General features: G+C 45.2%; 1 protein-coding gene across 1 annotated transcript in view; it reads left to right on the forward strand.

The window, feature by feature from the left end:
• RERE (arginine-glutamic acid dipeptide repeats) overlaps positions 1 to 14,377 on the forward strand; it is a 178,324-nt gene extending 163,947 nt beyond the window's left edge. The window contains exons 16-25 of the mRNA XM_075721534.1: positions 224 to 316; positions 1,094 to 1,293; positions 2,594 to 2,755; positions 4,235 to 4,348; positions 5,294 to 6,678; positions 7,078 to 7,300; positions 8,548 to 9,268; positions 12,445 to 12,591; positions 12,826 to 13,006; positions 14,077 to 14,377. Coding sequence (XP_075577649.1) covers positions 224 to 316; positions 1,094 to 1,293; positions 2,594 to 2,755; positions 4,235 to 4,348; positions 5,294 to 6,678; positions 7,078 to 7,300; positions 8,548 to 9,268; positions 12,445 to 12,591; positions 12,826 to 13,006; positions 14,077 to 14,110 — 3,260 coding nt within the window. The 3' untranslated portion in view covers positions 14,111 to 14,377. The remainder of the gene's footprint in view (positions 1 to 223; positions 317 to 1,093; positions 1,294 to 2,593; positions 2,756 to 4,234; positions 4,349 to 5,293; positions 6,679 to 7,077; positions 7,301 to 8,547; positions 9,269 to 12,444; positions 12,592 to 12,825; positions 13,007 to 14,076) is intronic.
• Positions 14,378 to 14,900: the final 523 nt, after the last annotated feature.

A 14,900-nucleotide genomic window follows, 5' to 3' on the forward strand; every position in this document is an offset into this window, starting at 1 on the left:
GGTGCATTCCTGGTATCCTCCTTTTATCTGTAGACTGATCAGGTCTGGTCTTGCTTAGTTTGCAAATTGGAAATAATGGCCATCCAAGGCAAGGTGGTTGTAGGAAATCACAAAGTTTATGTGAGAGTTATTATTATTAATGGTTATTTTCTCCAAGTAGGAGGAAATGGAAAATCCTGCTGATTCCATTTTCCTCTTCTTCCCTTGTTCTTTACTTATTCAGTGGACTTGAGCTCGGCCAGCGAAGATGACTTTGACAGCGAAGACAGTGAACAGGAACTGAAGGGCTACGCCTGTCGTCACTGCTTCACAACCAGTATGCACCTGATTCATTGCTGTATTTCTTTTCCTTCTGCTACTGCCTATTTAATGCAGGTTCATTCAAGCAAGAGCAGTTCGTGTGCACGTACAGCTGTTCAAAAAAAAATGTGGGGTTGAATCAGCTGAAATATGTAGCACTCTCTAGCAGAGTTAATCATGCTTTGCCATTGCAAATTAATATTGCAGTGACAAAGGCAAATTATGAGAGGTAGACATTTATACAGGGAAAAAATCTACATAATCCGTAATCTATATAATCCATTTGTGATACAGGAAATCAGTATTGGACTGTGACTGTCACACACAAAACTTCTTTACGCTGCGCCAAATCTCTTCTGCAGCAGCCTCATTTCTGTAGGTATTCCTGAAGGTTGTCTGATATTTGGGCATATGCATGGAAGTGTGAGCCCCAGAATAGGGAAGGGAAGGAAATGAGAAGTTCATAGCTCACTTCACTTTAAGAAGCCACAAATTTGGAGAATAGCAGCTGCCTGTTAGCTCCCAGGTAGAGCAGATAAGGCTTCTTTCTTTGCTTTCAAAGCTGTAGATGCTTAAGTAAATTAATAGTTTGTAAATTGAATATTGAAGATGTGCACTGGAACACAGACAGCCTGGAACAGGACAGAGTTTTCCAGAAATTTCTCCAACTTCGTTGCCCACAGAAAAGCAACTACTTCTCTAGTTGTTTTGTGGTTTTTTAATAATGCAATGTGTTTGTGCTGAGTATCTGGTACATTGTGTATTTCTAAGCTCTTGCTTTTCCTGCCCCAAGCCTCGAAGGACTGGCACCACGGTGGTCGAGAAAACATTTTATTGTGCACCGATTGTCGCATTCACTTCAAAAAATACGGAGAGCTGCCGCCCATTGAGAAGCCTGTAGATCCTCCACCCTTTATGTTTAAGCCTGTCAAAGAGGAAGATGATGGACTTAGTGGAAAGCATAGCATGAGGACAAGGCGGAGTCGAGGCTCGGTAGGCTTAACACTCTTGCGTTGCAGCTTCTTCTGTAAAGACGAGGTGTTGTCTGGAAAAAGGTAGTCAAACTTCCAAAATGATGCTTTCTGCATCTTGCTTGTTTGCCATGGTATGTGCCCGCTGCTGCATTTGTGTATCCAAGTGTCAGATTTGCTGAGGTTGAGGCTTTCTTTGGAAAAAGGAGCTGAAATGTCTCTTCTGCAAGTTCTAGTCAAACTTATTTTCACGTTGTTAATGACTGGCAGTGGGCTGTCATCCTGAGGGGGCACTTGACCAGTGTATCATTACAGATTTTGTACTAGTATGTGTCCGACTTCCAGCTGGATCCTGTCAGAGGTAAGCCTTTGGGCTTATTTTAAAGGAAGAGTTTTAAAAAAATTAAATGCTATTCACGTGGTCTCCTTATATTACTGGAGTTAAAATCTCTTCCCTACAGAAAACTGTAGCTTGCACCTACGGTCAGCGTGCTCTGTCACAGAGTTTTTACTCGGGGGTGAAATGCCGGGAGCCTTGCTGTGCGCAGATTGCTTGTGAGAACTCTGACAGCAGCTCTAGTTAATTTTGATGTTTGCTTTGGGTTTTGGCTGATAGAAAGCAGCAGATATATTTCTTTTCCTTGCCCTCCCCTCTCCATCTTTTTGATCATGATATGACCATTGCTTCTAAATATCTTGTGAGGCTACACTGTCAGGTAAGGTTGGCTTCGTTGTTTTTGTGGTAGCCAGTCAACCAAAATCTGCCAAACTGGGAGGAAAACCGCATGTGTTATTGAAATATACTCTACTGTAATTCCTTAGTGAATAGTAGGAGCACATTGAAACTGGTTTTAGAAACTGGTCTTGATGGCTTGAATGCCAACAGATAGATTTTTTTTATTATTATTTTTTTTTATTATTATTTTTTAATGGCACATGAGGGTCCCTCCTACCTCATGCACTGTGTGTGTATGCACGCTTACAAGTGTGCGTGTGTGTGTTTTATGAAGAATATTTAGCATGCAAACAGCAGCAGCTTTGGAACATCTTTCTAATGTTGTCATTTCTAGCAGATGCTACTAAATAAAATAATCAGCACTTAATGTTTTTGAGTAGGCAAATTAAGGATTTGCCTCCTTTTACTTTTAAGTCCAGATGAGCTTTCAAGGAAAAACAGTTACACTGTTAAATGCTCTTGGTTTTTCGTTTTTCAAGCTCTTAGCAGGAGCGGTCCATCTATGCCCCTGATGTAAGACAGAAAAAAGTAAAGAGGTTGGACAAATGCTGACTTGGATACACTTTTATTTCTGTTAAACAAATAGATGTCTACACTACGTAGTGGTCGTAAGAAGCAGCCAGCCAGCCCTGATGGTAGAGCCTCACCTATTAATGAAGACATCCGTTCTAGTGGCCGCAACTCTCCTAGCGCTGCCAGCACCTCCAGTAATGACAGCAAAGCAGATTCCGTGAAGAAGTCTACCAAGGTAAAATTTTCCTGTTCTCCTTTTGTGTTAGGACTGGACACCTGAGGCCTCTTCAGTCAGCTAAATGAGATGCAGATTCTAGGAGGCCAGGGAATCTCTCAGTGACCTAGAAATTCCTACTTGTGTGGATAAGCAAAAAATTTAATGGTGCCTCTGACTGATGCTTTGTTCCTCTACATAAGGATGTGTACTGATGAAAAACATTAAAGTATCCCCACATAACCTTACTGCTCTCATGATAAATTAATCCTTCGATTTCAGATGCAAATGCAAGCATCAGGCTCATGGAAGTAATACAGATCAGAAATGCTCTATTTGAGACAAGTAGACAGTTTTGGGGATTTTTTTTTTTTTAAGCAGTAGTTAATCTTTGTTTACAAAGGAATATGGATATGTAGTAATTGAGACTACTTCTCTTACTGTTTTTCTGTATGTATATTTGCTTGATTTTTCAGAGCAAGCTGACAGTTTAGTCTGTTTAAATGAATAAGTGCCTTTCCAAGAGAGTACTGAAGAAACAAAGCCAGATGAAGTGGGAAGGCTTGCCATTAAGCAGTGTAAATTGAAAAGTAGCAAGTTAAAAAGAAATATTTTTTTGGAAAAAAAACCAAGTCACAACTGGAGTATGGAGCAAGTTTTTGCATGATAAAACTGAGAACTTAGCAAAATTTGAAGCTAGGTTAGGTAATTATGTGATGTATAAAGCTGTCCCAGGCCATGAAAGAAGAAGGTAGTAATCTTGTAATAGCTACTCACTGTTAGCCCTGTATTTGAGAGGGTATAAAAATAGCCCTCTCAGAATATCAGGAGTAAAGCAAGACTTTCATGTAGTAGAAAGAGGCTTATCCTGGGCCTGTCTACTGCAGAAATTCCTGCTCCGTCCCCTGTTCACAACTGGTGTTGGTCTCCATTAGAAGAGTACACTGGGCCGGTTGATCTGGTGCGAGTTCCTGAGGGACTTGATTGTGCACGGCTGAAGGTGGAAAGCCAGCGGCTTTATTTAGAATAGTCCTTCACTTTCAAAGCTCGAGACCACATCTGCGTGATGAGGAATGCTTTAGTCGACATCCTTTTTCCTGCTAGCTTGTGTCAGAACTGTGTGCAGGGCTTGTGTGCAAGCTGCCTCTTGGGTTCTGTCTGCAGAAGTAAAACTGCAGTCTGTTTTGGGTTCTGTCTTAAATTTGACCTCCAGAGGGAGTGGCTAGAGCATTATGTAGATGCGAGTCTTCCGGGACCTGCTCCTGGCAGATGGCGGAATACAGCAGCAGCTCCAGAACAGATTCCCCTGCAACCTGTAATTGGACAGAGCGACAGATGCATATGGGATTGTTGTTAAATACTCAAATTCTGATCAGTTCTCCTGCTCCATAGGAACCCTTCTTGTTTGTTTGTATTAAATGTGGTAGCACTGGCATACGATCAATTTATTTTTGTGTTTATACCACTGGTAACTGTTGTGTTCTGCTTCATTTGTGGCAGAAGATAAAAGAAGAGGTATCTTCTCCTCTCAAGAACTCCAAAAGGCAGCGGGAAAAGGCAGCTTCTGACACAGAGGAACCTGACAGGTCCAATGCCAAAAAATCCAAAACTCAAGTGAGTCCCACAGAGGAATATTTTCTCTTAGGAGAATGGTTTGAGAGTGGGAGGGGGTGCAAACCCAGTAACAAACCAAAAATGTGAAATCAGTTCAAGCCACAGCAAATTGTAACTTAATCTGCAGCTGGAAAGCAACCCATATTATAATGTGTTCCTTCTGTTGAAAAACAGTGGAATGATATGGGGTAAGTTCAGACATCTTTTTTTTGGTTTTGTTTTAATATCGATATCAACCATATAGGAGTACACTTGGATTATTTTCCTCCACCACCACCACCCTCAAAATTTTTTTAATAGAAATTTGCTTTTTCCTCTTCTGTGGCAAGTTAGAAGACTACTACTGGAGTTCTCTTAATTTAATGGTGTCAAAGTTCAACTGAAATACTTTTAGGATGCCTTTTCAGCTCTGTGTGCCTGACCAGGTTCACTCTGTACACAGGATTTGGGAATTTTGGCACTGAGCTTTCCATATTACGGAATCACAGAATGGCTGAGGTTGGAAGGGACCTGGAGGTCCTCTAGTCCACCCCCTATGCTCAAGCAGGGCCTCCTAGAGCCAACTGCCCAGGACCATGGCTAGAAGGCTTTTGAATATCTCCAAAGACGGAGAGTCCACAGCCTCTCTGGGCAACCTGTCCCATTGCTTGGTCACCCTCATAGTGAAAAAGTGTTTCATTATGTTCAGGCACAACGTCCTGTATTTCACTTGGTGCCCGTTGCCACTGGACACTACTAAAAAGAGCCTGGCTCTGTTGTCTTTGCACCCTCCCTTTGGATATTTGTGTTGCCTCTGCTGTTTTAAGTCACGTGAGGTTCAAAGGGTGGCACTTGCACTTGCGTTTGCACAGCATGAGTAATAGGTGGCATCCTGTGGCATGCTGGTTAATGCTCTTTGTGCGGTTTTCTCGTGCACGGTGGTTATTCTTCCCACTCTCCCTGCAGGAGATCAGCAGGCCAAACTCTCCCTCAGAGGGCGAGGGTGAAGGTGAGAGCTCCGACAGCCGCAGCGTCAATGACGAAGGGAGCAGTGATCCCAAGGACATTGACCAGGACAACCGGAGCACATCACCCAGCATCCCTAGCCCTCAAGACAATGAGAGTGACTCGGATTCATCTGCTCAACAGCAAGTGCTGCAGGCACAGCCCCAAGTGCTTCAGGCACAGAGCGGTTCTGGCCAGGCTCCCCCTCCCACGCCACCTATATCGGCCCAGTTACCAGCGTCGCTGCCAGCGGCGTCCAGCGCTACTGCAGCCCCACCGCAGGTCTCGCCGTCAGCGTCCCAGCCCCCGAGCCAGCCCCAGGCCCCCGCGCCACCGCCCCCTCATTCTCACATACAGCAGGCCCCTGCTTTGCACCCGCAGAGGCTCCCCTCGCCCCACCCGCCTCTGCAGCCTTTGAGCGGGTCGCAGAGCCAGCCCACCCCTGCCTCTTCGCAGCCTCACCCGCAGCCTCCGCTCCACAGCCAGGCCCCGCCTGCCCCTCACAGCCTGCAGGCCCAGCCCCTCCTGCCTCATCCTGTACCCTCCCAGCCGTTTTCCCTCCCCACTCAGTCATCTCAGTCTCAGGTTCCCCTTCAGACGCAAGCGCCATCTCATTCTCACTCCGCTCTCCAGGTTCAGGTAACGCAGCCTGTCCTGCCGACTGCAACCTCGCTGCAGCAGGCTCAGCCTCCACGGGAGCAGCCCTTGCCCCCTGCGCCCATGGCCATGCCTCACATCAAACCTCCCCCGACTACCCCAATCCCTCAGCTCCCCACTGCTCCATCCCACAAGCACCCTCCTCATCTCTCTGGCCCTTCTCCATTCTCGATGAACTCCAACTTGCCTCCACCACCTGCTTTAAAACCTCTGAGCTCCCTCTCGACTCATCATCCTCCATCTGCGCACCCTCCTCCTTTGCAGCTGATGCCTCAAAGCCAGCCACTGCAGTCTTCGCAAGCTCAGCCTCCTGTACTGACACAGAGTCAGAGCCTTCCCCCACCCGCTAATCACCCCCCATCTGGACTCCATCAGGTGTCCTCCCAGCCCCCCTTTTCTCAGCATCCGTTTGTCCCAGGGGGCCCACCTTCCATCACCCCTCCTTCTTGCCCCTCCACTTCCACGCCACCCACCGTGCCGGGCATCCCACTTCAGACTTCCATCTCCACATCAGCAGCTTCTAGTGGAAACGTGCCAGTGGTGACAGCGTGCACGCTACCACCTATTCAGATCAAAGAAGAAATCCCAGATGAAGCTGAGGAACCAGAAAGCCCTCCCCCTCCACCCAGAAGTCCATCACCAGAACCTACTGTGGTGGATACACCAAGTCATGCTAGTCAGTCAGCCAGGTACGGAGGTTGTCATCAGTGCTCTGTGTTTTTCTGTGTAGCAGGGCACTCCCAAAAGCTGGGAAACGAACTCTGGCGGGAGCTGAGTGTGTTTTACCTGCGCATCTTGTCAGCCTCTCTTTCTAGCATGATTTTTGCTCTGTTTTTCTGGAAGGGTGCTGTTCCAGCCAGCATATTCAGATAGGTCATTACAGTTTGTAATTGTGAGAGGGGTTTTATACTCCACTTTTCTGTGGAGTAATCTGGTACAATTAATTTTCTCATGGCTTTCAGGGAAGCTGGTAGTGCTATTGTGTAAGTGTAGAGTTAACTTTTTTTTTTTTTTTAACATACAGCTCTTAAATCCCAGACTCTTGCACCTTTCCCAGGGTTAAGCTCTTTCTCTTTCGTTTCTTTCAGGTTCTATAAGCACCTGGACCGTGGCTACAATTCATGCTCAAGAGCAGACTTATACTTTATGCCTCTGGCAGGATCAAAACTGGCCAAGAAGAGAGAAGAGGCCATTGAAAAGGCCAAAAGAGAAGCAGAGCAGAAAGCCAGAGAAGAGAGGGAAAGAGAAAAAGAAAAAGAGAAGGAAAGAGAGAGGGAGCGGGAGCGTGAAAGAGAAGCAGAAAGAGCTGCGGTAGGTTTATTTGTAGCTAAGAGCTCCTTAAGGGAGTTGGCATGGTAGGATCTGACCTGGATGGTGACTATGGCATGCAAGTCCCCAGAAGCGCTTTAATGCATGTGCAGTCAGGTATTTGTGAATTATGTGTGTATTAAGTAAGAGCCAGCCAGCTACGAGCACCTCCTGGCCTGCCTGTGACTTTCTTCTCTTTCAAGGAATTGGAGAGTTTCTACTCCTGCTCTGTTTCTGATGTGCGGGAAGCCAGTGCAGCTGGGGATAACTAGGCCAAGTATTGACATTCGCTTGCGGTAGAAAAGCACTCTCTGTAGATATAGTGAGTGCTTGTGTACCTTGTACTACTGTGCAGGCACAAGAGTGCTGTCTGCTGGAAAAAGGGTATCCGAAGGCTTTTTAAATTTGAAGTAAATTTAATTAACTTTTTTTATGGGGAGACCCAAGCTCCAGTCTTGGTATAAAGAGCCAATACAACTAACCCGTTTTTCCTGTGGCCTGTCGGAAAGGAATGATTATTTCTGGGCCCACAGAATTGGTAGGTTGGTAACACCTTATTGATGCTGAAAAAGAAGGTGCTAAAGTCTTCCTGTTGCGTGGTGCATTTCAGAGATCTGAATCATAGCTATGTGTTTCTGTGGGATACAGCGTCTGTCCATTAAGGGATGTGTCATGTATGGGAATTTTGCTTTATTTTGGGGATAGGGATCCTCGGGCAATTGCATAGGTAAACTGGGCTTATTGCCCTCCCCAGAATTGCTCTGCTGCCCTTGTACAGGAGGGGAGGGCAGGATGCAAAGTCCTGGTGTGAAAGGAGTAGGATTTGCTGTGTTGCACATTGTGGAGATGAGTTTCCTTGGGTTTAGTAAGTTCTGGGATAAAAGTGAGTGTGGAGAGGAGAGGAAGAACACACCGCAAACGAGACTGGTGGTCTGTGGTGATACGTACCAGCCAGCTGCTGCCCATAGCTGTGACACATACCAACTAGTTGCTGCTCTGCTAGCTGTAAAGCAGTTAGTGCAGCTTTGAGGCTGCCACCACAAGGTAGTTATCTTCTGGCCTACAGGACAGACAGAATCCAGTTCTTCCCCAGACCACACTGGAGCACACAACTGCAGGAGTCCCGAGGCTCGGCAGGCTGAACTTACCTACTCTTAGAGCTTGAAGCACAAGAAGGGAAGTGTGTGCCTACTGTGTTTTTAAGCCAAGTGTGTTGACCTAAAATTCTTTTTCCCCATTCTGTGCAGCAGAAGGTATCCAGCTCCTCCCATGAAGGCCGTCTTGGAGAGTCTCAGCTCAGCGGGCCGGCACATATGAGACCTTCGTTTGAACCTCCACCAACAACCATCGCTGCTGTGCCACCTTACATTGGTCCAGATACACCTGCTTTACGAACACTAAGTGAATATGCCCGTCCTCACGTCATGTCGCCAACAAACCGTAATCATCCCTTCTTTGTCCCCCTAAACCCCACGGATCCACTGCTGGCTTACCATATGCCCGGCCTCTACAATGTGGATCCCACCATTCGGGAAAGAGAGCTGCGAGAGCGGGAAATCCGGGAGCGAGAAATCCGGGAAAGGGAGTTGAGGGAGAGGATGAAACCTGGCTTTGAGGTGAAGCCCCCAGAACTAGATGCACTGCACCCAGCTACTAACCCCATGGAGCATTTTGCCAGGCATGGTGCACTGACTATTCCCCCAACAGCAGGACCTCACCCATTTGCTTCCTTCCATCCGGGTTTGAACCCGCTTGAAAGAGAAAGACTTGCACTGGCAGGCCCACAGTTACGGCCTGAAATGAGCTACCCTGACAGACTGGCAGCAGAGAGAATACATGCTGAGCGGATGGCATCGCTGACGAACGACCCACTGGCACGGCTCCAGATGTTCAACGTTACGCCTCACCATCACCAACATTCACACATACACTCGCATTTACACCTACATCAGCAGGATCCCTTACATCAAGGTGAGCCCAGGGAAATGGGCTAGGCAGTCTCCTAGGGAGCCCCTCTCGTAAGCTTGTTAGCAGCAGTCTACCCGAACCAGGCAGACCGACTCTGGAATTCAAGTAGCAAAATCCCCGTTTTCTTGGGTATGATGTGACTTCTGTACTGCATAAGGTTGTGATAACTGAAATGCAAACAATTATTTTTTGAGAGGGTGGACTAATAACAGTGATAAAGTAAATGATGGTAACAGTACAGCGATCTTAACATTGAGACTGCACACTCCCACTGTAAAAGGTTTGCTGTTTGGTTGGGTTTGGGTTTTTTTAAATACTGGAGTCCTAGAGCACCACCTTACAGTGGGGTCTGGCGTACAGGTGGAGACTCCGTTGCGTGAAGGGAATTCACTAGGAGAAATGTCACGGAACTGCTAACGCTGCTAATGCTAATGGCTGTTAGGAGTTACAGCTGGAAAGGCGCTGAAGCTGGTGTTTCCATATAGGAGCTGAAAAAAAAAAATTTAGGAGAGAGACTTCATCTCTTTAGCCATTTGACATGCCAACCATCTGGCTTTAGTTGAGCTGAAATTCTCTGTCACAATTCTCCTAAGAACCATCTAAATTTATGGGTTGGCATCTTTTTAGCTACAGTGTATTCTTACGTGTGGAAATTTTTTCCTAAATTTTTTAATAGTCTCAAAAACGAATTGATGCCTTGCTCATTTCTAAAGCAAGCTCCTCTAGAAGTCTGGAAGATGAGGCAGTAAGCAGAATTTTTCTGATTTTTCTGGTGGCAGACTGGAGAGAACATAGCAAGCAAGGCACCAGGTGCAGTAGCTGCTAAGTAAGGGGAAAAAAAAAAGTCCAAGTACTTAAAGTGCAGCTTCTGGTGCAACTGGCTGCAAATGTAGTGTTTGTGCAAGCAAATATAGCATACTTCGCCTTGGAGCAAGATGCATTAAATGTAGCTGGGATGTCTGCTTTTTGGAGTTTGGAAGGAATTTGAGTGCTGTTGCGGAAGCCAGATTGTGTAGTAAGGAAATCAGCAGTGCCTTGTGAGACTGGTAAGGGGCAGGGTGTTACAGGTAGGAGATGATGGCACTGAATATCAGCATTCTTAAAGCTGTCAGCTGTGGGCTTTGGTTGAGACTGACTGCACAAATTACAGACTGGTTCAATTTGAGGCAGGTTTGCATACCCCATTGATAGCAGAAGAAATTTGTCACAGATCGTGTCTATACAAGGATTCTGTTGTCAGGTAAGTCACCACCTCTGTGCAGGTAAGTCTAGATACTCCCCAGTTATTTGCTCTGGACAAAAATCTGGCTAGTACATTCTCACTCTCAGTCCAGCAAGAGACTGGTACAGACAAAGCCAATTCAGTGTCAAGTCTCTCCTACCTGTATCTGAAAAGTAATTTGGCTTTAATCTTGGATGCCAGGTTAAAATACAGTTAGGGGCTCTTGAGTGTCTCCGAGTAGTTCTTGCTTCAGAGTAGCTCCGTAGGTGGGTAAGGCCCTGAAGTGCATAACCTGGATGTCTCCTTAGCGTGGGGACGAAGAGAGTGTAAAATGACCACACGCTTGTGCTCCGGACCGGATAAGAGCTGAGGGAGAATTGCGTTAGCTGTGCTGTATTCCGTTCATTTGCAGTTCCTCTGCGGTCTGCTAACAGCTTAACATGCTGAGATTTCAGATGAGCTGATGTGGAAGTATTTTTCAGGTTTTGCCAGTGTCTTTTTTCATCATACTGGTAAAGCGACATCAGAGAGGTTGTCCACAGGTGTCCCTCCCCACACAAGGATGGTGACAATGCCATCTTTTGCGAAGGTTTTTGCCAGCTTTTGCCCTATCACGTAGTATTGGTGAAGTAAGAAGGATGCTTAAGTGCTTCTGTACTAAATGTCACTAGCGATCCTTCAATTTTGTGTGTAAAGGGGAAATAGAGTTTTGGGGAAAATTCTTCTAAATGTTGACCATCTTTGTTGTGAAGAGGTCGGAGTTCTCTTCAGAAGGAGAGGCCAGGTGTCAGAGATTGGTAGTTAAAGAAAAACATGTTGTTTCCCGGTCACCATGCTGCAGTAAAGCATTCCACAGTTCTCTCTGATGGTTTTGGGTTTTCTCAGTGTAGTTACTGGAGTTGAGCATATTCCTTCCTCACGTCATTTGTGGGAGCAGATCTGTAATTCATTTGCACTGATAGGCAGAAATGGGATTGCTTATTTCCAAGGAATCTCCAGAAAAGTCAACTGAATTCAGTTTGTAGCGATATGTTTGAGGTAACTTGTAAAAGCCAAGAATAGGAGATTCCAAGGAGCGCAGAGAGTAGTAAAATTTGGCCCAGAGATCCATGGATTAGGAGGTAGCCTCAGATATAGCAGCACTACAGAGTTGAAAATAAAGCTAATGTGGGTTTGCCCAGCTGTTTATGGTTTTGGCTGGGTTTTTAATATCTTTGTGTCTTTTGTGTTTATTGGGATAACAGTGGCCTGTTCCCCAGGCCTGTCCATTGCGCGGGCATACCAACAAGCAGTTGTAGGTAGAGGTGGGAACAAATGGCTGGGAGGTAAAGACTGAAGAGCAGATTGCTTTTTTCAGAGTCCACTTAAGGTGTTTGACAAGGTGTTTGCGCTCTGAACACGTGGTAAAAAATGTAATTATGGTAAGCATTTAAAAAAAAAATACGTACAGGGGAGAGATCTTGTAAGGCTAAGTAAAGGCAAGAGCAGACCTGTGCAGCAGGATTTCAGTTTAAGTCTCCAGTCACTGAACAGATTTCACTGCAATGTCTCAATTTGCCTATGTTAGGCTGAGCAGGTCTGACTAGCAAGCACTGCTGCAATATATATGGGGGGAGCGTGGAAGGAATGTCTGAAAATGAAAGCTTAGGTGATTTAATTACTTGATTATTCTTTCTTTTTAATTTTTTTTTTTCCCCTACCGCTTGGTGGATTTTTTTCTTGTAGAAATTGAAAGCCCTGGGTTGTTGCTTTAACAATTAAAGACTGTTTGGTAAGCAGATGTCAATTGAAGATAGAAAAGTAGGTTTCAAAATGGATGGAGCTAAGCTCCTGGTAATTACATGCCAGTAAGGCCAAGTGCTGATCCAGCTCAAGCCTAACAGGACTTTTGATCTCCCAACAGTGCATGATGCTTCCCAAAGCAGTTGATTGCTTGCTTTCTTTCCTTCTTTTGAAGGTTCAGCAGGACCTGTTCACCCGCTGGTGGATCCTTTAGCAGCTGGACCCCATTTGGCGCGTTTTCCCTACCCACCTGGGACCATCCCCAACCCATTGCTAGGGCAGCCACCTCATGAGCATGAAATGCTCCGACATCCAGTCTTTGGTGAGAGCATTTTGTGGTCCTTTACGAAGGCTGGCTCTTGATCTGAACTGTCATCTTTTCTTCTGGGTCTTAGCGTTTCTTGGGAGGGGAGTTGGTGGAGGCGAGCTGTAACTTAGGTTACAGCCAAAGGTTGGTTGGTTTGTTTAAAAAACAAAACAAAACAAAACTTCATGGGACAACTCTCTGCAGACCTCATAGCAAACAAGTGTCTAAAAATGAGCAACTCTCTCTTAGGTACTCCTTATCCACGAGATCTGCCTGGTGCCATTCCACCTCCTATGTCAGCAGCCCACCAACTGCAGGCCATGCATGCCCAGTCAGCAGAGCTGCAAAGACTGGCAATGGAGCAGCAGTGGTTGCATGGGCATCCTCACATGCATGGTGGTCATCTACCAAGTCAGGAAGATTATTACAGGTGAGAGGTGAAATGAAGGCTTGTGGAGACTCGGGGGTGCTACAGCTTCCTTCATCTTTCTCTACATTCCAGCTTCTTTCTTCTGAATTACTGCCTTTCTTACCGTGTGCTGAGTTACTGTCCTGATGCAGTTATGGAAGATGGTGAAGCTGTACCAAGACCTAATTTGGCCGTAGGTGATAGAGCAAATTGGAAGCTAGGTCCAAATTATTGGCACAGGATGTAGACTAGTTGAGTCTTACATTGCAGAATTACCTCTGATTGGGGTTTTTAGTGTGATCCTTACTATGATTGCTGCTTCCACATCTCTCTTCCTTGAGAACAGTGGAGGTGGGTGGCTAAAAGCTTCATGAATGAGAAGAGGGGAGGAATTCAATAAAACTTAAGAAATTACTAAGGGCGATAGGAAGTTGAAATGTGTGAACAATACAGATCCTGCATTACCAGCTGAGAATGCCTAGACGCATCATGTGAGTTCTTTCTCCCCAAAATGCTACGTGGTGTTGATAGTAGAGTGGTCCTCTTCTTGGCCTACCTTATGTGACACCACATTACTTCCTGTTTGGCAATGACCGCTGAGAGTATGTCAGCTACGAAGAAAAAGCCACCAGCATCGAGCAAGGGTCATTCCGCATATCTGTGGGTAGCAAGGATATGTAAGAAGCAGCATGTTAAACACCCGCCTTGCACTGCTTTACTCTCCTGTTTCAGTCCTTGCTTCTGCTGTCCAAAATGGCCTGCTGGCCTTGTGCCATGGGGGCAGCCAGCCTGCCTGAAGCTGACTGTCGTATCTGCAGCTGCAGATAAAGCTAAAGCGTGATGAGCTGGCACTGGTGATCTTGCTCACATGTAAGGAGCGCTTCAGTAGCAAAAGGTCATCGCTTCCTCCCACAACAGCGTTATCACTGCTCTTAGAATGGCTCTCATTTTTGTGCTGAAAGCTCACAAGTCCTGTTGCAACCTCTGTTCCCTTCAGGGCACCCGGGTGAGGTTAGCAGGAAGGCAGGCTATCTCTGAAGTGTCATGACACGTCCTTCATTTTGTTAAAATGAGTTTTCTTTTTCTTTCAGTCGACTGAAGAAAGAAGGCGACAAACAGTTGTAATAAATTATTTATTTGTAATGCTGGCTACGGAAACCCCAGTCCTTGGGAAGGAGTGGAACATTTTTACATACAATAAGAGCTACAAAAGGAAAAGAATATCTTATAAAGATTTCTTTATATATTTAAAACAGAAACAACCACCCAACAAGTAGAGACTTATCAGCATAGTGTTCATTTGTAGAGAAGATTTCTCAAGACTGGTGTGGGTCTCCCTGCATGACAACTTATTCAGAAGCCTATTGAAAATACAGGACTGTGTGGAATATTCAGAGAACTTCCTGCAATCTTGGTTTTTTTTTTTTTTTCTTACTAGTTTGTTTTGAGTAGGTGCTAGAATCAGGTTCACAACACGAGTCACTGTGCGTGAAGAGACACTCAATGCATCTATAGCTATTTTAAAAAAAACAAGGATTGCAAGTAGGTGACATAACAAGCTCTGAATCCAAGTGCTATAATAATAAAAATCTACTTTTATTTTAATACATTGTAGGAAATCTTCATAATTTTAAAGAGAGCTCAGTTCTGCAGCATGGCTTTTTAAGTCTGTAAATAACTTTTTTGGGTAGAGGGGAGAAACAAAACAAAACAAAACTCCAGAAACATTTATCTTGATTTTCAGTAACATCACAAATGGTGAATTCCTACCTGGTATTGACAGAATACAGAGTTGATTTTTTAATAAAAAATATATATATAATTATCCCTTTAATTAAAGGGAATGATGGGTATCAATAATTTCAAATGGGTAAAAGCTTGAAATTTGGTTTGATATCAACAATAAGCATTAAAG

This window comes from Pelecanus crispus, chromosome 15 (assembly GCF_030463565.1).
Source record: "Pelecanus crispus isolate bPelCri1 chromosome 15, bPelCri1.pri, whole genome shotgun sequence".
Classification (NCBI taxonomy): domain Eukaryota; kingdom Metazoa; phylum Chordata; class Aves; order Pelecaniformes; family Pelecanidae; genus Pelecanus; species Pelecanus crispus.